This window comes from Melozone crissalis, unplaced genomic scaffold (assembly GCF_028551555.1).
Source record: "Melozone crissalis strain CALT ecotype California unplaced genomic scaffold, PUWL_Pcris_2 ptg000026l_1, whole genome shotgun sequence".
Lineage (NCBI taxonomy): Eukaryota > Metazoa > Chordata > Aves > Passeriformes > Passerellidae > Melozone > Melozone crissalis.
Genome location: NW_026535804.1, coordinates 6,233,000 through 6,260,209, shown reverse-complemented (window position 1 = coordinate 6,260,209; position 27,210 = coordinate 6,233,000). Strand labels below are relative to the sequence as shown.

Genomic DNA, 27,210 nt, shown 5'->3' with positions numbered 1-27,210 from the left:
GGTTCTCATGTTCAGTTTTGAACAGAAGTTTTAACATCTCTGGAACATTGGAATTAGTAGCCAAAAGCCCCTTTGCTTATGCATTAACAGGAGTGGTTTTTAGACAGAGCTACAAGTATCAAAATATTTTCCTTGTGCCAGCCTGTGTGAGAGAGGAAATCATTTCACTGAGCAGCTCAGCCATGTCACCAGTGACTGGCACATGCACCCAGGAATTTGTCATTTACAAACTCTAACAAAAATCACAATGAAAGCCAGCCCCAGCAGTTAGCAATGGGTGAGCAGTTGACTTTGCCGTTTCCCTGTTGGATTTCCCAGCTCCTGAGCAAACACAGAGCCACGACAATCAGTCCTGCCTGCAGTGAGTCCTTTCCCTTTCCAGGACCTGTGCGTTTGGCTGTCGATTATAGACAAGCTTTGGCAGGTTCCTGTGGCAAGCGAGCTTGGAGTTAGTTCAGTCCCGCCTTCAGAAAGGAGACTCATGAAGGACAAAAATTTGAATAAAAATGAAGAGGGGGGAGAAAAAAAGAAAAAGAGCAAGAATATTAAAGCTACAAAGGGCATTCAATAAAAAAGTCAGTCTCCAAAAATGAACAAAATTATTTTCTAAGCTTTGCTACCCCCTGTGTACAGTCAGTTCTGCTGCCCACGAGTCACTTGTACAAAACTTAAAATATCCTCAGTGTTAACTCAGCCACTTCTGACCCCACGGTGCAAAAGGAACAGGCACCAGAGCTGAGAGCAAAACTTGGTTGTTGGAGGGCACGGAGCGACGGGAGCTGCCTTCGATAGGAGATGCTGAGGTAATGCTCAATGAGAGCGGTGGACGCAAACAAATGAATCGTAGCTGCAGGCTGGAGTAATATCAGGTGCATCTCTACACCCCGAGGGCTCAACTCCTACACGCTCAGGTCCCTCCCCTGGAACAGCCTCCTGCAGTTTCACTCAGGGCTCGGGCAGAGAACAGGTACTGCTCTCGCAGCAGTGACAGCTCCAGCGCAGCGCCCGCCCGCCGGCTCTCGGACACCCCGGTGCCCGGTGAGTACACTGCTTTACAGCATTTCTTTCAATAAAACTTTGCTGGTGTTAAGGAGGAAATCTGAGGTGCTCAGTTCCCAGCTGTCCCAGCAGCCAGGGTTACTCCAGCAGGTGCACTCACGGCACCAGTCTCAGCTTTCAGCAGAAATATTCACCTCTCCTGTTGAAACTTTCAGTCTGAGAGAAAACCTGACTCTTGCAAGTTTTTATAATAATTAACTCTTGTGGGTGCAAAGGGTTTTCAGCACCTTTTATTTATTTTTTTGATTTGGGGAGTTAATATATTGCTATATTGCTTAAAATTGCTGTGTTTGCTGTGCCAGCTTTGCTTCCTAGAGTCGTGTCAGGTTCATCTGAAAAGCTTGTGTGAAAATATTGTGCTCCAGCTTTGATTTATTAGTTTTTCCAGCTTCTGGAAATTTAGCAGAAAATCAGATCGTTTTCTATTTTCTAGTCAATTAGAGTGTATTAAGACATTGATTTATTAACTTGGTATGTAGAGAGATTTTTATTTCCTATCCACGCTGCCTAAGCAAGTAATTTAATCTGTGTTTCGGAGCTTCCTCTCACACACAGACACACACACAGAGCAGTTCCCGTGGGTCTGCACCTCACACACACTCACTGCCCTCCCAGCCCACCCCTCTCACCCCTGCTTCCTCCTAATTAACAATCAGTTGTGTTAAAATTTTATCTTTCAGTTTCAGGGACCTGGAAGTTTAGAAGGGAGGGGTGGTTAATCGCTGGAAAAATCTCAGCTAGAATAAAACTCACAAATCTTGTTCTTGCAACACCCTGGGTAGGTGACAATGGCATGTCCTTGGGTTATGCAATAATGCCACATCACAATATTTTAATTATAGCATGTCCTTCAAAATGTTCCACCCCAGTGAGTCCTCCTGGTCAGAGAGATCCACATCACCAGAAGGAGCCTGCAATAATAATGGGGTGGGCATGAGCAGCTGTTACGTACTTTGCTGAAGCAGTGTCCTAAAAAGAAATGTAATTACTGTCCCTGCTTGTAATAAAAGACATTTTGAAATTTCCTCTTTGATCAACTGGGCATCTTAAACAATTTAAACTACTTAAAAACCCTAAAAAAACAACCTGGCCAGATATATATGCACATATCTATGTGTGTGGATGAATCCACATGTGCATATGTGTGTATACACTTATCCCCACGGACATTTTTTGTTTATATATTTACACACAATGTTCAACTACATTCCTGTTTTCTGAACCTGCCAACAGGTTAAAGGCAAGGAGGGAGCAACAAGCTGCTTTTAAAAATAGAAGGAAGCAAACTTGGAGCAGTCAGTCTCAGGCTGGAAAGGGCGACAGGTTCGAAAGCCATGAGGAGGTTACTAGTGCCAAAAACAAACAACTAAGATAACCTCAAGTTTAATCAAGATTAGCTGAATAACTTGTTTTCAATAAAAATATAAATAAATAACACTACTGCATTTCAAAACTAGAGAATTATAATAATATAGAACCATCTGCATTTCTACAAGCAGGTCTACAGGAAATAAATTTTCAATCTAAGGAAAAAAGTTATGTAAAAATTATCCTGCTGTTGAAGAATTTTTCCCTGTTTTTAAAAGATATTACAAGTGATGGCATTGAAGTTAAAGGAAAAAACAACTACTTATTTTGATATTTTCTTTCCAATACGAAATTCTAACTTTGGCAGCACAAAACATACATTGTACAGCTGTAAGTAACATTATTTATATAGGGACAGTTTTAATTGGTTACACCTATTTTAAACTATTAATGTCCTTTTTGACTGTGTGATCAAATAGTTTTAATGTTTTTTAATGTTAAAATATGTCTCTCTGCCAGACACTCCTTTGAATTAGGGACCAGAGGAAGAATTATCCTATTTGTCTAACTTTAGAAATATTTTATTACTGGCACTTTTAAACCATGAGAAAAAAAAGGACTTAATAGTAAAAGAGAGAAAGAAAACATTCACCTGGCTGGCCTGACCTAAGTTTAGGAAAGGTAAACACCCTTTAAAATGAGCTGCTCTCTGCACCTCCCAAGTCAGAGCAGCAGGTTCTGGAGCCATCAAAACAAATTAAACAGAAAGAAATAAAAAGCTGTTGGAATGCTCTCCTGCTGTACCCACAGCAGAGGAGCTCCAAGGCTTGAAATTTCTAACATGAAAACTGCAACAACGCATTTTATCTTGTTAAGAAATGATAGTTAATACTCTGTCCAACAGGAATAACTTGAATCAAAGTTAAATACCAAGTACAAAGTCAGAGGGGGGAGGACAGGACACACAGGAATTTTCATTATGAAGCAAAGGAAAGCTGGAAGAACAAGGAAATCTAATTACCATCCCTTTATTATAAATGCTGCACCTGAATGCAGATTTGGACGTTATCATAAATGCTTCAGCTAAGAAAGCAATGGAGTTTTGACAACAATATCTTTTTTCAAGAATAATTAGTACAAGCACTTCCAAGAAGATATAAAGAATAACAGGTACAAACTGACTTGACCGAGTCCATTACAAACTTTCCATGCTAGTTACACATCATTAGTTAAAAGTAAGTGCAACAAGCTCACTTAAGGCAGAAGAAAGAGCTCAGTTCCCTACCTCGACCTCTCCTCCTGTCTCAGTATTTAATTTACTTATTTTTAATGTAAAAATATTATTTTTAATATTTCAAAGGATTTCTAGCTATTGTTATTTAAAATATTTTAAAATACATTATTTTTTTAAATTTATTAGACTACTTTTTCAGCCATACTCCAATGATGAGACTTTAACATGCTGATGCATTTTTCCTTGCTGCCCTTACAGTATCAGTATCCAACTCAAACAACCACATTAAAACCTGAAAAACAAAAAGCTACTTCTCTAGAAATTCCTTTTTCATTAATCTGAAGCACATTTAAATACTTGTTAATTTTAGGAAAAAGCTTGATTACTTTTTTCTACTTGCAGAGCAGCTTTGCATTTTTAAGGGTGCCTTCACAATAACTTTTTTAAAAAAATTAATACTTCTATAACATCAGAAACAACATTTAATACAATTTGCTAGAATTACTATACCTGATGAGCCAAGCAGCAATTCTGTAGCTTTCCCTTCAGTTTTCATCATGAGTTGCCTGTCATTTTCTGTTAAATAATCCCTGATTTAAAAAATGCAAAACATCTCTACTTGAACTAAAATCTCACAGCACATAATTACCAGCAATTCTTTTCATAAACTTAGTATTTTAATACTACTAATTCAAACTTCTATGTAAAAAGCTTTTTTAAAAAAAAAAAATGGAGCTATCTCGTCACTCTTCCAATTAGTATTCCTGTAGTTTCGGGTAACACAATAGATACAGTACGTGGTTTTGCAACAGTCATCATTTTGATAATGATGCTTGTAGTTCATGATGAAATCATCAGTTTTTAGATCTCTGCCATAACACATCCTATAAAATCATGAGAACTTGACTGCGAGAGTTTCTCACGCCTTCAGAATCAGTGAACATAATGGAACAAGCCGGTACAAGCCCTCCCGACTTATCTAGCCAGCGAATCACCGGGCTGGATAAAGTATCCACAACCTTCCTTTTTCCAAAGAAAGGCAGATAGATCCTTCCCCTAGAAATCAATTACTGTCAGACACTTTTCCCCCCCGAGTTAATACACTGGGGTGCCCGTGTTAACCATGTGCAATCTGTGAGCAGCAGGAGGATGGGAGGGGTGTTTGTCAGGCAGAGGATTCCATTAGTCAGACACTGCAGCGCTCATTTCTCTTAATTGAATTAGGAAGAGGAAGAAAATCGGTGTGGTTTTATCCTTCGAGAGATTGGGCACTTTTGAGGTACCCATTGAGATTGGGCTGTTGGGAAACGCCACAGCAGCGAAGAGAGGGGTTGGTCAGTCTCAGAAAGAGCCCAGTCAGCCGCCCAAGAGCGACCCATGCACCCCACCCTTGTGTCACCACAGCAGGAAATTCCCTCCTCGCTCTCCCGGACCGGCCCGACAGGCTCGCCCCACATCCAGCCCCTGCTGGGACCTGCCTCTTCCCATCCCACCCACTCCACTCCTCTCAACAGCTCCACCTGGATTTCTACTTTCATCTTCTCAATGAATGTTCCTCCAGCTTGCAAAGGGAACTCCCCCGAGCCGGCAGCACAGGCAGGTGACAAGTGCTGCTGCTGGAAATGAGGCCACTTGTGTGACGGTGTTTGGGTGCGGGAGGATGCCAAAGGTCAATGCCCATCTAAATCCAGCCTGACATCCAGCTTTTTTTATTGTTTTAAAAAACCCAAATAACACAACATATGCAGTATGAGGGGGAATGCTCTTAAGACAAGGCACTACCTTGTGTTTAGTTCCAATGTTCCACTAAAGCTCATTTTAAACTTTGTGTTTCAGTTCCTGCACTACCAGTGGTGAAAGCCTTGTTTTCCGGCACCCTCCTCCCTGAGACACCACAGGAGCTGGCTGCTTCTCCTCACCTGGGAAGAAGGATTCTAGAAACCTGAAAAACCGGAAACATCACGAGGCTACAACCGAGGGAAGCCAACCACAAGAAAGTTTTTATAAAGAACCATTACATTTAATTGTTTAAAGCAGAAAAAAGAATGAGTCTCCTCAAAGAACGTAAACCCAAGAAGCCTCATTACATCCCAAGACCACCAGGAAAGCCATTCAAGTACAAGTGCTTCCAGTGCCCCTTCACTTGCAATGAGAAATCCCATCTCTTTAACCACATGAAGTATGGCCTCTGCAAGAACTCCATCACTTTGGTGTCAGAGCAGGATCGTGTCATCAAGTGTCCAAAGGGCAGCTCCCTGGAGCCCAAACAGATCAACCAGCTGGAATCTACTGTCAAACCAACTTCTTCTAAATCTGTCACAAACGGACTGTCAAGCCTCGATTCAAAGCCTCAATATCCTTTTACAAAAGAAGATGCCAAGGAAAACGTTGAGTTACAAAACCAAGCAACAAATGCTGCAATTCAAGGACAGAAACCTGCGATCCCGAAGGAATTAAGCCCTGGCAGCTCTGCAGCAGAAGGTGCCATCAGCGTGCAGCCCCTCATGGAGGGCATGGTCAGGCCCTCAGCCTTCGTTCCCGTTGGAGAACACCGAGACAGCAAAGGCCCAGAAATCACTGAGGCATCTGAAATCCTCTCCCTCTCTAACAAAAGTTCTCCTTTTCACACCAAGTCTGCGTTTCATGCACCAGCTCACCCGTGGAAGGCAGGTTCTTTCCTCCCAGAATTTCCACATAAAGTTGCTCCCACGAAAGGCTTTGGTTCCATTTCACCCTACATGCAACCAATGATTCCTGAGTACTCACCCCATTTCTACGAGCACCGGCTTGCTATCTACACACCTTACCTGCTCCCAGGTAGCTCAGAGTGTGAAAGCTCTGCTCTCTCTGTCTATGGAACACAAGATCAAAGACATTTTCTTCCCCACCCTGGGCCACTTCCAAAACCCCTAAATCCATCAGCATATGAACACTATCGATTGTTCCAACAGTACCACTCCACTCCACCAATACCATATGGATTTTGTAGGCCAACAGATCCTCCGTTTTACAGATTTTCACACGTAGCTGGTATTAACAGGGATCAAAACTCTCATCTGATGGAGGAAACCACCTTGCTGTATCCAGCCTCCTTAAGCCCTTCCCAACAATACCCTCTAAGTTCACATAAAAAACAAGCAGATTATGAAAAGGAAATGACATTATTGCATGCCAAAGGTAACGCTAAGGATGACCAAAATGAAAGAGAGAATGCCAAAATGAGCCCTCTTGCAGGAAGTGCAGCAACAGGCTCCCCTGGCAGACCCAGCCCCACCAACTTCACCCAGACAAGCCACACGTGTGAGGGTTTGTTTGACCTCTCCAACAAGTCATCATCCACATCCCTGGGCAAGTATGACCAATCAGAAGAAAACTTCACAGCCTTCAGACCTGTGAGAAAAAGCACGGACCAAGCATCTTCCCTTCAAGGAGTGCAGGCACAGCAGGACAGAGGGGATTCACCTAACAGGTAAAATAACACTTTGCAAATCCTTGTCAGGTTTACACAAAGACAGATGGGCACATTTCATGCAATGCTTGTTTATATTTAGATTTACAGCAGTGAGTTAATCTGTTCTGTACTAACTGTGCAAAGCATACAGGTGCTACAGTGAACAGACTGTTCATTCTCCTTAAATGTACCACCAATTTCCACTGTGTTTTTGTACTTCCAAAGTACTTGAGTACTTCAGAGAATTACTTCCATTACAGTGATGGTGAAAGGGATTTGGGGATTTAAAGGAGAAACAACAGAATTGTCAGATTTCTAGCCTAGAAGTGTATATTTTTCCCTCTTCCTGCCCACTTCCTCAGCCCCAGTTTAAAAGAGCAATTTATAGTGAATTCTCTTTTCTCCTTGTTTCTTCCAGCATCAATGTCACTGATGAAGACTCACACACACAGGCCGATGGCCAGAACAACGCAGGCTCCCTGTCCAACACGGAGGAAGACACAGGGATAGGTCCCCTCAATCTTTCAAAAAAGCCCGACACAAGCGCAGGACCTACTCATGAGCACATGTACAAAACCCCATCCAAAACTGACAGGCAGAGCTTCCTGGAAATGCAGGACATGCCCCTGAACCTCTCAGTGAAGGATTCCTGTAACACATCCAGCCTGAAAACATCCTTCCACAGCCCATCCCACGACAACACCACCGCTCCCAACGCCGGGAAGGAGAGCTCCGGAGCGGAGCCCTGCGTCCCCAAGCCCCCCAGCAGCAGTGCCTGTGACAAACCCTTGGCAGCCCAGCGTGGTGAGGCTGCAGACTTGGGGCTCATGGAGAGCTGTGATGAGCAGAAGCAGACAGCAGCCGTGGCCCTGTGCCAGCTGGCTGCCTACAGCCCCGGTGCTGCGCGGCTGGACGGCGACGGGCACGGCGCGCAGGACGGGCACGGCGCGCCCGCAGAACCCGCAGCCGATGCTCAGGATGCTCAGTGCAACCCAAAGGGGAAAGGACAAAAAAGGACAAACCAAAAAGAGTCCACAAAATCCCAGCAAGGTGCTAAGAGGGTCAGGCCCAATGACTGCAGCAGAGTCTTCACTTTAAGGAAGAGAACAAGAGTGTCCTAATTCTCCTCCTTCCAGTGAGGTTCTGGTTACCAGCATCATCGTGAAATTTCTACAAACCCTCATTCCTGGGGCTTGGCCCATGACAAGATACATTTAATCTCTCCATTGTAAATAATGTTCATAATTTTATATTAATATTTTTAAGTAATTGAACTTTGCCTTGTACAAGCTCAGGTTTTGATGAGTGAATTTTTGCATTCGTTACTAAAGCCAAAGTAAATTAGATGAATCTTCAAGGGGTTTTTGCAATTGTATGATGTAAAATAACTTTTACAACTTCTTTTCTTAAAAGACATTTAAGCCCTAGAAACAATATTGCTCAATAACATACTGTCATAGTCTTTTTCCAGCCTTAACTTCATCTAGTAGGGGAGGTTTTGGGTCTTTTTTTTTCCCTTTGAAAACCTTTTTATGTCCCTGTGCAGTAGTTTAAACAAGCTTAAGATTAAAACTGGCTTTTTAGAATATACTGTAAAAACTGCTCTGTGTATGGATGCACTTTGCCATTCTGCCCTAAGAGAGAACAACAGCCCAAATTTAGTTACTCAGAGGCAGAGGCCACTTGAAATAAACTGCCCCAAACCCTGTGTAAGCAACCTCTTCTCACACTGACTGAGACCAAGATGCAAATCAAACCAAAGAAAGCCTGCACAGGTTTATTAACTGCAGTTTATGTACAACCTTAAGTAAATGGCTATGAAAACAACACTGAAAATATGAAGAACTAAGCAATCCAGGTGCCTGCTTTGCTGAGGTTAGACAGACACTGGGCAGCCTTCAAACTCCAGGCCTAAAATGTTATTTATATAATTTATTTCATCTGAGGCAAACTCTCCTGGTGAAGGTCTTGTTTCAGTGCATGTGTTATCACTCACTATCAGTTTCTGTGTCCTTCTACATACAGCCATAAAACTATTTCCTACTTCTACATCTGTGTATATAAACTGGCAATTTTTCAAATAAATCTTGTGATCTGTACTTACAATATATGGAAAGTCATTAATGAACACAAATACATTTACTACACTATCTGTCCTGAAGAACAGCTAGCAAGAAGTTGCTAGTTAAATTTTCAATTGGCAAGCAGAATTTTGGGATCAAATCAATTCTAAACAAAAGAAGCTTTCTTCAGTGATGGAAATTCACTATGCAGGTTAATTCATCCATACTTTTAATTCCAAATAATGAAGTTCAGAAATCCCTCTGTCTTAAAGCTGCTGTCCAGCTTGTCCAAACTGCTGCAAAAGTTCAGCTAAAATAAGGCTGTGTAAATTTGCAGAGTGTAAGGAGAACAAACTCAGAACAAGCATTATTCCCATAAAACCACAAGTATACATTTCTCACTGATCATTACTCAGGTTAGAGGCATCCTCACCTGCCTGAACATCACTAATAGGTGTAAACCTACTCAAGGAAGTGGAGTTGCATTGAACATAATGCAGAATTCCCAGAATTTTTTTAATTCATGTTTTGTGCTGTGCTGCTTTGAGCCAACAACTCAGACAGAGCATTGTAACAAGTTTAGTAATGAAATAGTAAATGACAGAACTTCAGTTTCTGAGGTAAGGAACAAAAAGAGATACACTGATCTTTAATTTAATCCTTCATAGAGAAAAGCTTATCTCACATTATCAAAAGGCAAAAATATCAATGTGAGTTTGAAAAAAGGGAATGCAGTAAAAGAAGAAGGCAGATTAACTGAAATGCCCACAGCAGGGCATAAGTCAGTGTGAGGTACTGAGCTGTACATCAGCATGCGCTTTCCAGTCCAAGATTAAAGCTTCAACCTTAGGGTCAGATGCTGCTAAACCCCTAATTTCCACACATGAAATTACAGAGTCATGTGTCACCACTGCCACCCTTCACACTACTTTAGGTTATGTGCCTCACTCACCTCTGAGAGCAGAAAGCTTCAGATACTATTATCCACAATTTGAAAAAAATATCTCATGTATCTCTTTACTTGGTAATTTGAATTTCTTTAAAGTGAATGGAAAAAAACTTTTTGGTGTTTCTTCCATACAATTCAAGGATTTATTCTTCCCCATTTCCATACAAATATTATTTATAAAAGCCAGCTCCAGTGCTGTTCTGATCTGTCTTCTTCAAATTAAATAAAAATCTGTCATGAGGTTATCCAGATTCCCTGACAGAGGTGGACAGTTCTGGTTTTGTCAGAACTGAAGTACAGATTTACCTTTGGAGGATTTCCCTTTCATGATTCCTCAGCTAGAAGGTTTTTAACTGTTTCACCTTCATCATGGAAGGGCAAAAGTAATGAAAAAAGGGGAAACCAACTGAAGGCTCACTGCACAAACTTTCTCACATGCAGCAGATGCTAGAATGGATATGAACTCCTTCCAGGAAGACAGAGTAATAAACTGTATTAAATGTCATATTTTACAGCACATCTTCAAACTAGAAAGGATTTAGCACCCTGACTTACTTTGAAATATTTTTTAAATTTAGTGTTCAATTCTCTGTTCAACACAGAAGCACCAGATGGGACCCAAAGAACCATCTAGAACAAGTCACTGCTGTAAAAGCACCCAAGGGTGGATGTCAGCTGCTACACTGTGCTTCTGTCATTCCCACTGTGTATGGCATTGACCAAAATTACATTAATATCTCTGTTATTCAATGTATGTTGATAACTACAGAACACACAAAGAAACAATTCCTCTGCCCTGTTCTTTTTCTTTCCATCCTGCTGTTTCAAAAACCCATTTAAAACATAAACAGTTCATGTATAAATTACATGAAACTGGCCTTTGAAATTTAACCATAAACAAACTGCAGAAGCTACTGGCTTTAAAGTGCAAGTTAGTCATCAATTATTTAATATATTCTGCTTAAATAATGACACTGACACAATATGGAGACATGTAGAATTGTTTTATACAAGTGTACAAAGAAACATGGGAGGGAAGAAGAAAGAAGAAAACCCCAAGAAATTAATTCCATTTTGGAAAGAAATATTTATTAAGTATAAAAAAAGGCACACCCAAGCCAATGCTTTAGACAGAAGTACTTAAATATCCCCATGGGCAAATGTTTTACTGTAGAACTCAGTGGTTCAGTCATCACCCAGCACTCACACATCAGCAAATCCCAGCCTATTGCCACACATTTGGTGCCTAATAATATAAATTATTAAATTATTTCATGCACTTACAGTCAGCAGGTCCAACTCACCATCAGGGATTCGGGAAGGGAGCAGCAATCCTCTCCTGCCCAGCTCAGCCAGGGCCAGGCACCCCCCGTGCCACGCGTTGTCTGTTTCCTGGAAACTAAAGTCAGGACAAGTTTTGTTAAAACTGGCCCTTCTCTCAGGATTTCATTTCTTACAGTGAATTCCTAACATTTTAAAAGATCCCTAATCCAAACCAGCATGTTCTTGCTGTGTTGTTGATGCCACTGGACTTGTAAAATAGAAGTTGAACATGTTTTCCTTCCTGTTTATGCAACATAAACAGTGCTATAAATATGATTAAATAAGCAAAAAACTCATTTATGACTATAAATGTAACTCTCATTTATGACTATAAATGTAACTCAGTACAGAAGATTCAATACCTGAAATTCATAGAAAAAAGGAAAGCAACTTCCCAGTACATGGGCAAAAGATTTACAGAACATACCTAAACTAATTAATGAGTTTAGTGCCAAATGCAGCCCTTAACTTGCAGAAGAGGTTCAAATGGCAACTCCCAGCAAACCCATTACAAGAGTTTATGAAGTAAGCAAACAGTGGTTTTTATCCACCTTTAGAAAACACAAACCAGAGAAACTTGCAGTGAACACAGCAAAAAACCCCAAATGGTAAATAATTTTTAGTGGGCTGCACTGTTAATGGAGATTATTAATAATCTCGAGATTATGGAGTGAAAAGAGGAAAGGTGGCATGCTGCAGGATTAAATCTGAACAGAGTTCATTCAGTATCACACTAGGAATAGGAATCTGAGAAGAAAACCCCAAATGGTAAATAATTTTTAGTGGGCTGGCAGATAATGGAGTGAAAAGAGGAAAGGTGGCATGCTGAAGGATTAAATCAGAATTCATTCTGTATTACACTAAGAGTAGGAATCTGAGAAGAAAACACTGGACAGCCAGGCTAGGTCATATCCAAGCTTCATTTCTCCCAAGACCATCTCTGAATTGCAGCTCTGAGAGCAGGTGCTCAGCAAAGAAAAGCAGGACCCCCATCCCCTTCTTGCCCCCCTGGCTTTGGCAATCAGCAGCACAGACAGCTCAACCAGAGGCTGGAGCCAGATTCATTATTTAATAACCTCTGAAGGGACTCTCTTCCATTAATTTGGATAATCCCTTTTTGAATTCCCTTTACACTTTTGGCTCCCATAACATCCCGTGGCAATGACTTCCACTGGTTAATTACAATTGTGTGGAAATGCACTTCCTGCTGCTTCCCTGCTCTGGCACCAGGGAGAGTGAATGGTGAACAGCCTCTCCTCTCCCTCCTTCTGGCCTATTTACTGTGGAGATCAGCAAATCCCACCCCTCCACTTCTCCTTCCCACCTGTAAAAAACCCCATCAGCTAAAGCACTTCTCAGGGATTTAGTTTGATCTCCTCCTTTCCTCATCATTTCCGACATTTCTCTTGTTTTCCCTGCCAGCTGCTGAGTGCTCCCCTGACACTCTGACACATCAGTGGCTTCCAGGGCTTTGACAGTGAGCAGCGTTTTGCCCCAAGTACATCAGTTTGCATGCATTAGACATTATATTTTACATGACATTTATTGTCCTAGTGCTTCACCTGGGCTTCTGTAACACTTTCCTTCCTGCCACTTTAAGCTCTCACTATATTAAATCAACTTGAAGTATCAGCTGGTTTGCTCAGCCCCTCATTCCCCTTTTTTCCAGGATTCTTTATGTGTATGCTGAACAACACAAGGCTCATATCTCAGTGGAACTGTGCTGACAATCTCACTACACTGTGAAAAATCACTCATTTCTTCCCTGACTCTTGTCTTTTGATATGTCTATATAGAACAAATCCTTTCTTCTCATCCCAAGAGGTACCACAGAGTGCCTCTGATGAGCAGCTGCTTTATTCCTGTTTTGGTCACTCAATATTTAGTGCAAAGACTCCAACAGAGGCTCCCTCTGTCCTTGCCTACATTTGTTCCCAGGTGTTTCTGAAGAAAGCAGGTCACTCAATTACTAGTTGAATTACTCATCCCTATGACTTGAAAAACAAGGAAAGAAAACACAGCGAGCACAGGTCTTTGAAGCTCCAGGGATAATTGAGATCAGCAGCACCTCTTAAATTAATCACAGTAACACAGTGAGGGATCATCTGAGTGGATACTTTCCTTGCAAGTCTTTCAGACTTTATACCTTCTTTTTTTTCTATGTGTTATCCTTTGAGCTGGCATCCTTTATTTGTACTCACAACCAATGTGAAAATACTTTTTAAAACTAGGGACATGTGAGTGACAAACTGCTCATGACCAGCATTTCTTGCCAATAAAGAAACTCTTTTTGTTATTTTTGGTTTTTTTATGGTTTGCCCTAAACCACTCATTTAGATTTCAGGTACTCAATGCAGCTGTGATGAGCAATTTGGTATTAAACAAAAGCACATGATACTTGTTGAATTTTTTGTTTAATGACTTTACATGCTCTACAGGAATGTAAAGCCAAGACATCCAACACTAAAGTGCACCAAAAGAGCATCCCACAGCTCTGGGTGGCCCCAAATCCTCTCTGACAGAGCCAAGAGCAGATCCCTTAGCCAGAGTCTAAAACCAGCACATTCACTCTGCAAACCCTTCCAAACTCTGGCAGATCATGGAGAAGCTTGCAGACAAGCAGCACACTTTTTGTTCAGGTAAATATTCTCAGTATCCACAAGGTCCTATGGCAAGAAGCTTTTACAGTTTAACTGTAAAAACTGAATAACACCCTCTGTCTTTATTCCAAACCTGCCACCTGATGCTTGAGTTTGCTTGCAGTAACACAAATCCTAGAGGGCAACCACATCCACACCACTCCCACGTGCATAAATCTCTATTTATACCCTATTTATTCCTCACTCTCGCTACATGTTTCAGCCTCCCCTCACACAGAGATTGTTTCTCACCTCTGGTGAACCTGAGAACATCATTTCCAGGTCTGCTGGGTTTCTGAGGATGGACACTAAACTCAAGCCATGAGCTTGAGTACACCAGGAATCTCTAAAGTAGCAAGTTAATGAGCCTTTTTTAAATTTATCTTAAGATTAACTTCACTCCCTGCACATTACCTTAGTATGGGGTCATGAGGATGGATCAGAAATAATTTCTTTATTGAATACCCTTTGCCCATCTGTGCCTTCAAAGATTTTGAAATCTAAGAGAAGGACAGCAAGAAAATTTACAGATTTTTAGACCTTTCTTCCTAACTGTTGTCCCCCTGTTCCACAAGCAGACATGCTTCAGATGTGTGTAGAGTGTGAAATAAGATTTTTACCTAAAACAGTCCAACAGAGACCCAATCACATCATCTGCTAATTCTTTTGGAAGTCTTCCAGTTATTCTACCAATTCTACAGAAGAAAAAAAAAAAAAGAAAGAAAGATACAATGGATCATTAGTACTACAGTTGACTGGTAAATTGTAAGAAAAAAATTAGTTACTGGAATCTTCCTGACTTCAGGATGCTACCCCACTGCCCTAAGACTGATACCCTTAAACAACAATCTCCAACTTTAAAAAAATATACACAGCAGTGAACCCTCTACAGAAATGCATTTTAAAAGAGAAAGAGAAAAAAAGCATTTTGAAGAAATGTTTCTTTGCACCCTTCAAATCTTGTCTTACCCAGAACATCTATTTCCAAACCCACCTGAAATTCCCTAAAAACTGACCTGAGTTTTCATCAGCAATAGAGACAGAAGTGTCTGTGCACCCACCCACCACAGGCTGTGCTAAAGCCATTTGCAGTAATAGCAAATATTGGCAATACACCCAAATTATCAGTCATGGATTACACTACATTTCTATATAACAAGACAGAAATATATTCTTTACATGTTATATATTGTTTATATGCATTGTTTACAATCACCATAACAAACTCACCCTTTGGCTGCAGACCACCTGACAATGGTGTCTTTGTCTTTCAGGCCAACCAACAATTGTTCTGCAAATAATTTAATTTAAAAAAAAACAGATTATTCTTATTTAACAACAGAAAAATTCTTAAGATGTTCAAATTTCATTTGCCTCATTGTATAAAAATCTTTGTATTGTATCTAGATTTATTCTATTTTCACATAATTATGACTTGAAATTCAAAGCCAAGAAAATATGTCAAAATGGTTTATGGAAAAAGATTGAAATTTTAAGTGCTGTAAAAGATTCAAAATGAAGGCCATGGTGCTTTTTGCAGAAGTTAATTAGTTTATTCAGTTATAAAAGTCTTCTGATGCAATTTTTGCCTATTTATTTACAGAATATCCACCAGCCAGATTGCAGAGGACATGCAGTACAACTGCATATTAACAAACAAATGCTGTTCCTTTGATACTGCTACAGTCTAAAAATTAAACCATAATTCTTCAGCTTTCCTGTGACACACTTTGTTGTGTATTTCATTATAAATTTTAATTCATTCATAAAAGGCTCAGGGCATCTCTTTTATATAACTGGATAAAATTGGTTAAATATATTTCAGTGTGTTTATAACTCAATGGCCAACTGCACAACAAATACTCCAGTACTGAGTTTCTGATTGAGATGCTGAAATCCAACCCATTTGACAAAATATCACCTATTTCAATCAGCTGCACAGGCTGAAGTTTTAGAGTCTTTCCAGCTGTTCACACCAGCACAAATACCCACATTACTTTTTTAGGCCCAAGCAGATCGTTTTCCAATGTGTTTAATTTGCAGTATGTGAGAAATGGATTTGTAGAGAATTTTTAAAGTTTAATAGAAGGCTTATACAGTATGTATTTGTATATAAATTTTGTATTTGTATATAAATTTAAAATTTTAATTTATGAGAAAGGGGCATAATGCAACAGCAGCATTGTAACAACTTCTCTCCAGCTTTAACACACCTACAACATTTTCAATCTCTGCTGGAATGTCATATTCCTCATCATCGTCATCAGCTTCAGCAGGAGAAACTTCTCTCTTCTGGTTCTGCACAGCAGCACCCTGAGCCTGCAGGTTGGCAGCCAGGGAGCGACAGCCACGCTGGTACCTGCAGAGCAAACACAGCTCCAGTGATTCCTGATTTAATACCCACACTGCCACAAAGTCTGTCTGCCACCTTCCTACACATCACAGGGTGACAAACACAGCTACAGTGATTCCTGATTTAACATCCAGCTGCAGCAGGGACACTGCCACAGTCTGTCTGCCATCTCCTGCATCTCCCAGTGTGAGCAAACACAGCTCCAGTGATTCCTGATTTAATACCCAGCTGCAGCAGGGACACACTGCCACAGTCTGTCTGCCATCTCCTACACCTCCCAGTGTGAGCAAACACAGTTCCAGTGATTCCCGATTTAATACTCACACTGCCACAAAGCCTGTCTGCCACCTTCCTGCATCTCTCAGGGTGAGCAAACACAGCTCCAGTGATTCCTGATTTAACACCCAGCTGCAGCAGGGACACACTGCCACAGTCTGTCTGCCATCTCCTACACCCTCCCAAGTCCCAGCTCTCCAGTGCTGCTTTAAAGGAAAGGGAGAAATATCCCATTCTCCTTGCTCCTGACCCACTTGTCTGTTTTCCAAGGTGAGAAGAGCCAGACTATTCAAATAGTTCCTTTTCATTATCCCTCCCTTTCCTGTTTCACTATAACCTATTTTCCACTGCTAACAACAAAGAGAGACAAAATTCCCAGGCCCCAAAAGTCTCTCCAAAACCGAAAAAAAATATTAAAAAATTAATAAAATCATCTTATTAACAATTGCCTTTTAAATCTCAAAGCCAGCTTAGTACTTTCTGACCAAGCTGTACTCAAATATTTAGCCCGTGGTGTAGATGCATTCTTACAAAAGATAGACTTTACATGCTAAACTGACTTTTGCCATGGGGCAAGGTACATTCTCCACCTAAAAAGAATTTTCTATGCCTAAGGATGTTCTCAAAAGCCAGTAAAATAAATACAATAAAAATAGTCACCAAGGGAGCCTGCAATTTTAAAATATCAGTGCTAGAAATCTAAAAAAGAGTTTGCCCTCTGGCACTAGGTAAAACCAGACACCAAAACCTGACTAATATGCAAAACCAGAGCAGGATTGCAAACCACTTTTCCCCTGTGAACTTTCTATCGAATCAGGGTAGGACCAGGTAATGGAAAAAGTTATGTTCACTCTTACAAAATTGTACTAAATCAGCTTCAGGAACAAAGGTCTTCCCATATTTAGTGAGTTATGCATTATATAGGAACAGGCTTCTGCTTGTGCAACGTGCAAAGTCAGATCTGGCCTGTCCCAGCACTCACTTAGGTATCAAAATTGAAAAAAAATACAGGAAACTAAATACAGTGAAAGAATCCTCCTTTTCCCAAATAATGCAAATCAAGAATAATGTTCGTTCCCACAGGGATTTCTTTTTCTTTAAGGGAATGTTAAGAGGGGCAAATGTATGGATTTATGTATTTGTAGTGGGTTTTATTTAAGGATTTTCTTTTTTTTTTTTTTTTGAACTTTCCAGCTTTAAACTGACCTCCACTTTGCTACCTTTGGTTTCACAAATGTCAGCCCAAGCCTCTGGACCAGTTTCATGCCCAGCTTGCGCAGAACCATCTGATTGCTTTCTGACAGCTTGCAGCTATCCAGACACTCCAGAACAGTAGCAGCTGTAAAAGAAAACAAACACACCAGAAAAACAGCTTTTAAAAACACATTGGTATGAACATCTGAAAGCTTTGAATGTTTTTTAGGAGATTTAGATTTTTAAAGGCACTACTGAAACACAAATGCCCCGTTACTACTTTGTGGGAGATGACATTGGTCAAACAGCTGCAAAATCCTTCACTGCCCAAACAGGGAGATGGCTTTAAGGATCAGTTTTGATTATGAAAATTATAATCTACATTCTCTGAGTGTTTATGTCTCTGTTTTTTGGAAACAACAAAACCAAGAGTCTTTCAGGGTCTAAGAATTTTCAGTGATCTAACAGAATCAAAAGCTGGAAAATGTAATTCTTTTACTCAGAAAATCTCCTGCACACTAAAGAAGCTTTCCCTTTCCTCATTTAGTATTTTCAGGCAGCACCGAATCCTGACACTGAAATTTTTATGATGATGGATGGCCAGAAACATTTACACATGAGAAACACTGTGGATGTGTAAACAATCAGCCACAAAACCTCTCATTTGGGCACATCAAAGGTAACAAAGTTATTTGTCCAGCAAGTAAAAAAAAACAGAGAAAGGAGAATCTTGGGTTAATGAGGATAAAGTTCCAAGATTCAAAATTTTCACAAGGAAGCTGTTACAAATAAAAAAGCCCTTTTGCAGTTTCATTAGGGTGAAAAGAATTCTTCAGAAGCTGACCATTAGCTAATAGAGACTAATGACTCAGGCTCTGAAAGAGCCACTGGGCTTCCAACTGCCCTGCTCAGATGGAACCACAGCAGCCAAATCCTCTGCAACCTCCTTCCCCAGCCTCCTATCAGGGCTTCCAAAACACAAAGACATCAAAGAAAATGCAATTATTTCAAAGTCTGAGACACTGTAAGACATGACTTATAAATCTGCTCAAGTCTTTAAAAAGAGTGGTGATGCATCTTGATGTACTGAAATTACAAATGAAACAATCCATGCAGACAACAAGCCAGCGATGATTATTATTACTTCAATACCTTCCAGCAATCTGGATTTTTTGCTGTTATAAAAGCCCAACTGACTGATAGTTTAGGAAGAATAGGCTGCAGAAACATCATCATTCACAGACAGAAAATAAATAAGGAATATATAAATAAAGGCCTCTTCCAAGTCCTGCCAGCTCTTGAATCACTAAAATATCTACAGACTCATGTAAATTACTGCAGGGCTAGTGTTTGTTTTTAATTCAACTTCTATGTCACAAGTGACTTCAAACAGGATCTTGCTTTAACATTTGCCTATTTTTTTTTTTATTTCATCCTCAGATCTGTTATAATTAAAAATCTTAGATATTTTTTGTCTCTCACATTTCTTATTCTGAACAGTTCCCATCTAAATATCTGCTTCTCAGCTGTGACCATTCTAGATTTTCTAGGGTAAATTCACTCATTGATATGCCCCTGATTTTCCTGTTATTACCAGTCTCACAACTCACTGTTCTTTCTATGCCATGAGCCAAAGTTTCTGATTTTACCAGCAGGGCTAATGCTGTGAGCTCAATATGCTCCTTCCATACTGTGTTGTATGTGTGGTATAGAAAATACTGTGGTATTTTCTAAATTCTGTCGTTTTCTGTTGCACTCTAATTTTCCCAGCCTGTTTATTTTTCTGCTTCTCTGGCAGCCTTCCCCAGTGGATTCTGCTGTTCCTGTGCAATGGCATTCCCAGGATTTGCACCTGTGTCATTCCACTATCTAATCTCCATCATTACCCATCTCTCAGGCATTTTCTAAGGAAGTGTCTGCATCTCAGCCTTAGGAACTGGGAGAATGACACTTTCCAGCACCAGAACTAAAAAGCTTCTTCTCTGGGCCAAAATAATTACATGACTGAAATCACAAACACTCTACAGTGAGTTTATATCCCTGAATGGCTCCTGTGAATGGCCCAAACCCCGTTTCTGGTACTTGGATAAGCCCCACAAAACTGGCCAGGCCTTTTGCAGTGTTTTGGAACTAGCCACCACCTTTCCCTGCCTCCCCTTATTGCTATCAATAAGGTGCAAGATCCCACTGCAGTCAGTTCTGATCCTATTTCAACATTCATCCCAAGACAAACATAATGCCAAAATGCAGCTACACTGTTCAGAAACTTCCATACTCTCTTTTTCTCTTCCTTTCTATCCCCAATTGCACCCAATATAATCTCTTTTTACTAAAAAACTTCTCTTATTCCAAAATTATCCCAACATGACTCCAGCTGTGTCCTGTACACAACTGGTTCTTAAAACTTGGGTTTTTTGAAATCCTATGTTTGCATTAAAACTTGAAGAGTCTCTGCAAAACTTCCAGCAGTAATATACAAAACCAGTCTATGCTTAACTGAATTTCAAACAAATATTTTCCACATCTAACAGTTTCTGTGTTCTGTGTTTAGCTCCTGCATTACAGCAATGGCCAGTGTGATCACCTGCCAAAGCCTCTGATGTGCTGCCCCAACACAACATTCCCTGGTGGCATCTGCTCCTCCCTCACTGTCATTTCTGCTTTTGCTGCCCTCATTTTTCCTGCTTTATCCCTCTGGATTTTACTCATTACAGAACCACTTGTCACCAGGTTAATCTTCCTTTCCCTTTTCTACTGCAATGGCTTGAAAAACTGAACCCAGGCTATTACAAACTTACCATATGGTAAACAGTCTTCTCTCTTGCCATGTTTAAACAGCTGTGCCTACAATTAAAATAGGGAACACAGACATGAGAATACAGAAGTTCTGTAACACAATATATCAAGCATTTAGCTCTAAAATGTTTTTAATGTTCTCACAATAATCAGTAGTGTTTGCTGATTTAAACAGCGTAAAAGGAGGAGTCTCAGGGTGCAGTTCTTGGTAACTGCTCAGGGGACTGAGGTGGCCAAAAAACACTCAAGAGAGAAAAAAACCCCTAAAAAATATTTTAAAATGTTAAAAAAAAAAAAAAAACCAGAATAAAAAATGAGGAAAGAAAAAGGCCACCAGTTTTGGGCAGGTCCCTGACCCATCAGGCTCAGTGCTGGGGCACAGGAGCTCAGTGTGGTGCAAGCACTGCTTGTGAGAGACTAAACCACCTACAGACACCTGCAAATACACCTCCAGCAGGCCAAGTGCAATTCCTGTGCCCAGGGAACTTCATCTGCAGCTCAATATCCCAGTGAGATTAAACCCCAGCGCTGCAGCCAGACAAGGCACCATTGACACCTGACAGAACACGTTACACATTAAAAGCTTCCTCAGCTCCCCATGCAGCAAAAACCTGGCCAGGCACTTGTTTGTCCTTCACCAGAAGCAAAATCTTCCTCAATAAATATGCCTGGGAGTTAAACAAGAACAGACTTCCCCCGAAAAGAGGCACTTTCTCACACATACCAAACACACACACACGCCTCCCGCGCTGCAGGCGTGGCTGCGAGCAACGCAGGCAAGAAAAACACCCTGGGGCTGTGTACCCAGCCCCTTGTGCTTTGTTACTAAATTGCATTTCAGGAGCACAAATCAGCCCTACTACCAGCTATATATGGGAATTTCATATTACACATCAAAGTATTTGAGAGGTTAATGCAGGCAAGTGTGAGGGCTCCCTTAAAAATGACTTTTACAAAGAAGCAATGCAATAGAATTTACCTCAGGCCCAGCCAACAGAAATAAATATCCTTTTAAATGTATAAATTGGCACAGCTTTTAGCAATATATGAAGTCAGTGTTAAAAAAATACAAACATTTCTCACTGACATACAACAAAACTCTGCTTGCACTAAAAAGCCTAAAATATACGTCAGAGGAACTGCAAATCTTTGGTACAACAAATCTAGAGCTCCTCTAAAACTTTTCTTTGTTGAAACATGCAGAAACTCATTTCATCACTTTGTTCCTGTGTTCTGCTTTACAACCCCATCACTGGTTTCTCCACACACTTTGCTGTGGATGCTGGAGACAGGGCAGCATCCCTGCAGCCTCCCAATTCCTTCCCTCCATCCTCACAATTCCTTCTCTGCCCCCTCACAATTCCCTCCCTGCATCCTCACAACTCCTTCTTCTGCCTAATTTAACAGCAAATATTTTTTAAGGCACACTCAGGCTTACTCCAAATTATTATTATTTTATTTTTGTTATTATTATATTAAAGCATATTCAAACAAAGCACAATGTAATTCCTCAAGCACTGATAATGCAGAGAAACAGCTTTTGAAGAGATCCTTGGGGATGGTCCTGGACACTTTTGGGTGTGTGCTCTCAGCACATTGCTGAGGAGCTGGAACAGAATCATCAAAATAACCCATTTCAGTCTGCATTCCCCAAATTCTGGCAGCTTTCTCCAAGCTTCTCCACATGTTCTTACACCCTTGAGTCCAAGTCTGAATTAAGTCTTGACCCCTCAGGAACACAACTGGAAGGTGCCACCTCTGAGAGGGATGGAAGGAATCAATCAACACACAGGCAGGAAATGAGAAAAAATCAAATATTGCACAGTATTTTTTTTAAAATGCTTTTCCTCACACATCTATGAATCAGTTTACAACAGCAACCTTGGCAGATTCAATTTCATCATAATTTTTATTATTTTCTGAACAAAAAAGTGAATCACACATTGTGTCCCTACAGCAGTTTCACTAAAACTTAAATAACAACTATTTTCAGCACAGAGCATCTACTCCTACCATAGTAGTTAATAATATACATTTGGTAATAAAATCATTGTGGCAACAGCTATAAATCAACTGAGATATGCATTAAGATGTTTTATTTTATCAATATGAGTTTTTAGGAGAAGTAAAAATTGCCCAAAGGACACCATAGCTAATTAATCAATAATTATTAATTTGAATTAATAACTGACATTTTTTAAAGGGCCATAATATTTACATGACTTTTGATCAATAAAATATGTTCCAAATGGTTTAGGAATAAACACAGCTGAAAATGCCAATTGTCTGAATGGGAAGAAAGTTCTTTCTGCACCCATTGAGGTGCACTGGGCGTCAGATACAACCTTGGAGGAGGCTCCTGGAGTTTCTACAATTGATACATCACATATTTCTGTGTCAGAGAAGTTTAATAGCTATTTTAAAAAAAAATTTTGCAGAGGTAAATTAGGAACAGCCAAACTGTGGAGAACTACTCATCAGATATTCAACACAGCAGGAAATTCAGTTTTGAGGTTTTTTTCTGAGTGTAGAGAAGACAAGAAGAGAAGTGTTCATTACTTATTTATGAGTCAAAGCATGCAAAAGCCAAAGTCCAAAACTCTAAAACTTTTGAGTGTAATAGATGTATTTTTCTCAACAGAAATAAAAGAATAGTTTAACCAATGCTATTTTTTGGGAAAGCAGAAAAAATGTTTTCTTCTAGCACATGCTACAGTCAGGCATGTACAGCAAAGTTACTCCTCCAGAAAAATACTGTAAATCTGGAACTTAGAGGGATCATATCAATAATGAAATGTTCACGATGATAAATGAAAATCATGAGAAAAAAAGCAGCCAAAAGAGCAAATCAGCATTACAGCACCCAGCTTAAACTTCCTGCCTTGAAGGAAGAAAAATATCCAAGGCACACCATTTCCAAAAATCTGATACAAACAAAGCAATTAATAAGCTTGGTTTGCCACCTGCACAGGCGTTTTGGTGTCAGAGGGCTGAGCACGAGGAGCCTGCGTGTCGGAGCATCCCTGCAGTCACAGCCACGCCACAGGCTCCTCTAAGGAGGACACAGAGCTCACAGCAACCTACCCAACCTGCTCAACTGTTGAAAAGTATGTGACTCCCTCTCTTATAAATAATTAAGCCACCTACAAATTAGAGAAAATCAGCGGTGTGCAAGCAATGACGACTGTCAAGTCTGGTTCTGCTTTAGAAACAGAGCAGGGCAAGGCAAACAAAGCCCAGTTTCTTAATAATCCCAGCAGAGACACCACACCTGCCAATTGTCTGCATAACCCACTTTGGGCTCGACCTGCAGGAGATCTATCAGTGGGGATCATCTCCAGGACTTGTTCCCCAAGCTACACAAATCACCACGAGGGGTGGCCTGGCTGCTGGGGACTGAGTGGATCTTCCTGCTGAGCAGGAGACACGAGTCTGGATCTACCCTCTGGTTGTAACCAAGAGGAGGGCTGGGAGGATAATTCCAGCCTGGCTGGGGAGAGCAGGAAATGATGCCTTGCACTGCTCTGGAGCACCCCCTGGTAGCCACACAAGAGCCCAGGAATGCCACCAGCCATCCCTGCCTCCGGGCCAGGAGCAGGGAGGGAGAACACGCTGCAGAGCTGAAGTTCACTTGGAAGGAGGGAATATTTAATGTATTCTGTGTGCAGCTGAAGGTAAAATGGGTTAGTTAAAGGCCTTGCTCTTACTGTGCCTCCACACAAGCAGCATTCCTGCTGTGGGCTGCACGTGTTTGGGTGTTGAGCATCAACATGTCACCAACACTGACAGACACCAACACAGTGATGGCAGCTTTCATGTGATCCCAGTTATTTATCAGCTGAACATCTGAAATGTTTACACTAACACATGGAGAGCTGGCAGAGTACCTCCTTTCCATCATGAGATTACCAAAACCCACGGACTTTAAATACTCAGAAGGTAAAAAACATTTAGCAGCTTGAGATAGTACTATGCTCCAACAAGAAAAAGAAACAGCTTCATGGTAACAACTTCTGAACCTGGAATGAGCACAAAAGTTCTGATGAGAAGAGAAAAACCCAGCAGTATCAGACAAGGCCACATTAGAAGAAATACTCTGTGACAATCAGGAGAGAAAAGGCATGAGCAGAAAGGAGTCAGTGCACTTAGTACCAGCACTGCTTTTCCTACACTTTTATCACCAAACCACTAAGCAACAACCCCTTTTTTAAAAAAATAACACCAACAGACAATCCTAATACAGCAAATTCTCTGAGAATGCCAAAAATACAGAGACTTGGGAAACATTCTATTTGGAAATATTCTATTTTTGTGCCTCTGGGTCTGAAAGAATGGAGTTAGAGAGTTCTTTCTTCCCTGGAGCCAAATTTACATAAGCATGTAGCTATTGCTAAATAACCTTTGCATTAGAGACAGCTCAGGGAAATGCCTCGTTCTTAAGACTCTCGAGTTTCATCAGATCACTGTGCAGGGCGTTTTATTTTTTTTAATTATTACTCACACTTGTATACTGAATCACTTATAAAACAAATAAGGTTTAATAAGTTTCAATGCCCAAGGCTACCTCAACGTGATGACATCTCTGTCACGCAAGAACTGGGAGTGCTGCGCCCTGCAGCGATAACTAAAAAGCTGTTTGATATAATGGCAGGTTTAAAAGCAAACCTCCAGACCAAGAGAATTTAAAATGCAGATTCTTGAAACAGGCTAGAAGTTTCCTTCAAGTAAACAAATGTTATAAAAAAGTAGCAATTGCTTAATAATCCAACATTTTCAGTCCTTCAAACGCCAAAGGACAGGAGCAGGGATGTGAATTAAATGCCATAGCGCAACAGAGGTTTCAACAAAGGAGGGCAGTTTGAAACACTGAAATTTGAAATGGTGTCACAGAGGTGCCTGCTGGTGCCCCCCATTGGGAAATGGTGAGTTACTGAGGACAGGTGGAAGCAGCAGAGAGCCACAGGCCCCAGTGCAATTACAATATGCAAGGCGGGGTGCGTGTTCCGACAGGAGCCGCGGAACGGCCGGACTCGTTCTGCACACAACGCTGGCTGAGATGAAACAGCAGCACACACCTGATCAGCCAGGCTCACGGCCACAGAGAGGCAGATCAAAGTCAGCCACGGCCAACTACTCACTGCGTCCCTGACTTGCAGTTTCACTTCATTGAAATGCAGGAGTTTCGTGTCTTTTCCGAGCAATTTTTCCGTGCCAGCCTCGCTCGGAGCCGCTCGGTAAATGCAGACCAGAAGTGGCACAAAATCCTAACCCAACCAAAACCCACCCTGCTCAGGGCAGCCCCACTGTGCTTTTATCCCCACTCTGGTGGGTTACATCATTCCCAAAACCTGCACAATCCCAAAACCCCCCTTGCTGTATTGACCAGAACTGAAAAATGATCTTTTTTCTCCTGCTTGTTCAAAGATGGCCAAGCAGCTGCAGTTTGACTCTTAAAGTAACAAAGTGCTGGAGGAATCCAAGAGCAAAGAATTCTGAAGCTCACTGCCACAATTTTTAGTTGCCCCTCATGAGGATGTGCTCTGCTTTACACATTCAGTGATTACTTGTTATGTTAAAATATATTGTATTTATTTATAGAATGAATAGACTATATTATATAGAATAAATAGACTGTATTATATACTGCATGAAGTATAGAATTATTTCTAGAAGTATATGTTATTTATAGAATAAATAGACTTATTTACAGAATAAATAGACTATATTATATACTGCATGAAGTATGGAATTATTTCTAGAAGTATATATTATTTCTAGAAGTATATATTATTTATAGAATAAATAGGCTTATTTATAGAATAAATAGACTATATTATATACTGCATGAAGTTAGAATCTTGCATGTTAAAGACAAGTGTTTGTTTATTTTGAACACTTATTTTCAGGTGATATTTTTGACAATATAATGTTGCTACAAGTGTGAGAGAAAATTCTTAATATTAAAATACTAAGAATATATGTAATTATACATAAATATGATATTTATAACATTTAACTCTTGAAATAAGTATTTCCTGCTCTCCTTGAGCACCTACATGCATACACATACCATTCTGAAAACCTTTACTCCCTAATGATACAACTCATTGAAGTGACTAAAAGGAGAAATTGAAGACTAAATACAAGAAAGGGCTTTACAAGTCTGCTCATATCTACCATCTGGAACAGGAATTCTGAGCTGTGGAGAATTAAAAAAAAACAAAAATCCCAGAAAAGCAAAGCAGCAGGCTCTGCTCCCAGGTCTATTGTATCACATTCTGGTTTCGATTCTACTTGTTGAGTATTCACCTGTTTCGCTTAGTGAGCACTAATGAACAGGTGGATGGAGCCAAAGCCAAACTCAAAGGAATTATGACAAAACACTAATGCATTATACATCCTGCAGGTCTCATCATGCCTGGGAATGGCAAACAGTCAGTCTCCCTTTCCAGATCTGACAATAAAATGATGAAACATCATTCTGTCTTTTGAAACGCTGCAATGCACACAAATAACGCTTCCTCCTGCTTAAGCAGCAGGTCCTCAGTTATTCTAAATATAGATC

The 27,210-nt window shown here is 40.5% G+C and overlaps 2 protein-coding genes across 2 annotated transcripts in view; one reads left to right on the top strand and one right to left on the bottom strand.

Moving 5' to 3' along the window:
- Positions 1-27,210, bottom strand: part of TBCD (tubulin folding cofactor D) — a 120,988-nt gene that overhangs the window by 83,831 nt on the left and 9,947 nt on the right. Inside the window, exons 9-14 of the mRNA XM_054278608.1 lie at positions 20,648-20,693; positions 17,862-17,994; positions 16,240-16,385; positions 15,257-15,317; positions 14,647-14,721; positions 11,369-11,463 (exon numbers count right to left, since the gene is read on the bottom strand). Coding sequence (XP_054134583.1) covers positions 11,369-11,463; positions 14,647-14,721; positions 15,257-15,317; positions 16,240-16,385; positions 17,862-17,994; positions 20,648-20,693 — 556 coding nt within the window. The remainder of the gene's footprint in view (positions 1-11,368; positions 11,464-14,646; positions 14,722-15,256; positions 15,318-16,239; positions 16,386-17,861; positions 17,995-20,647; positions 20,694-27,210) is intronic.
- On the top strand, positions 5,647-8,173 carry ZNF750 (zinc finger protein 750). Its single transcript, XM_054278609.1, has 2 exons — positions 5,647-7,070; positions 7,471-8,173. The coding sequence occupies exons 1-2, from the start codon at positions 5,647-5,649 to the stop codon at positions 8,171-8,173; spliced, it is 2,127 nt and encodes a 708-aa protein (XP_054134584.1).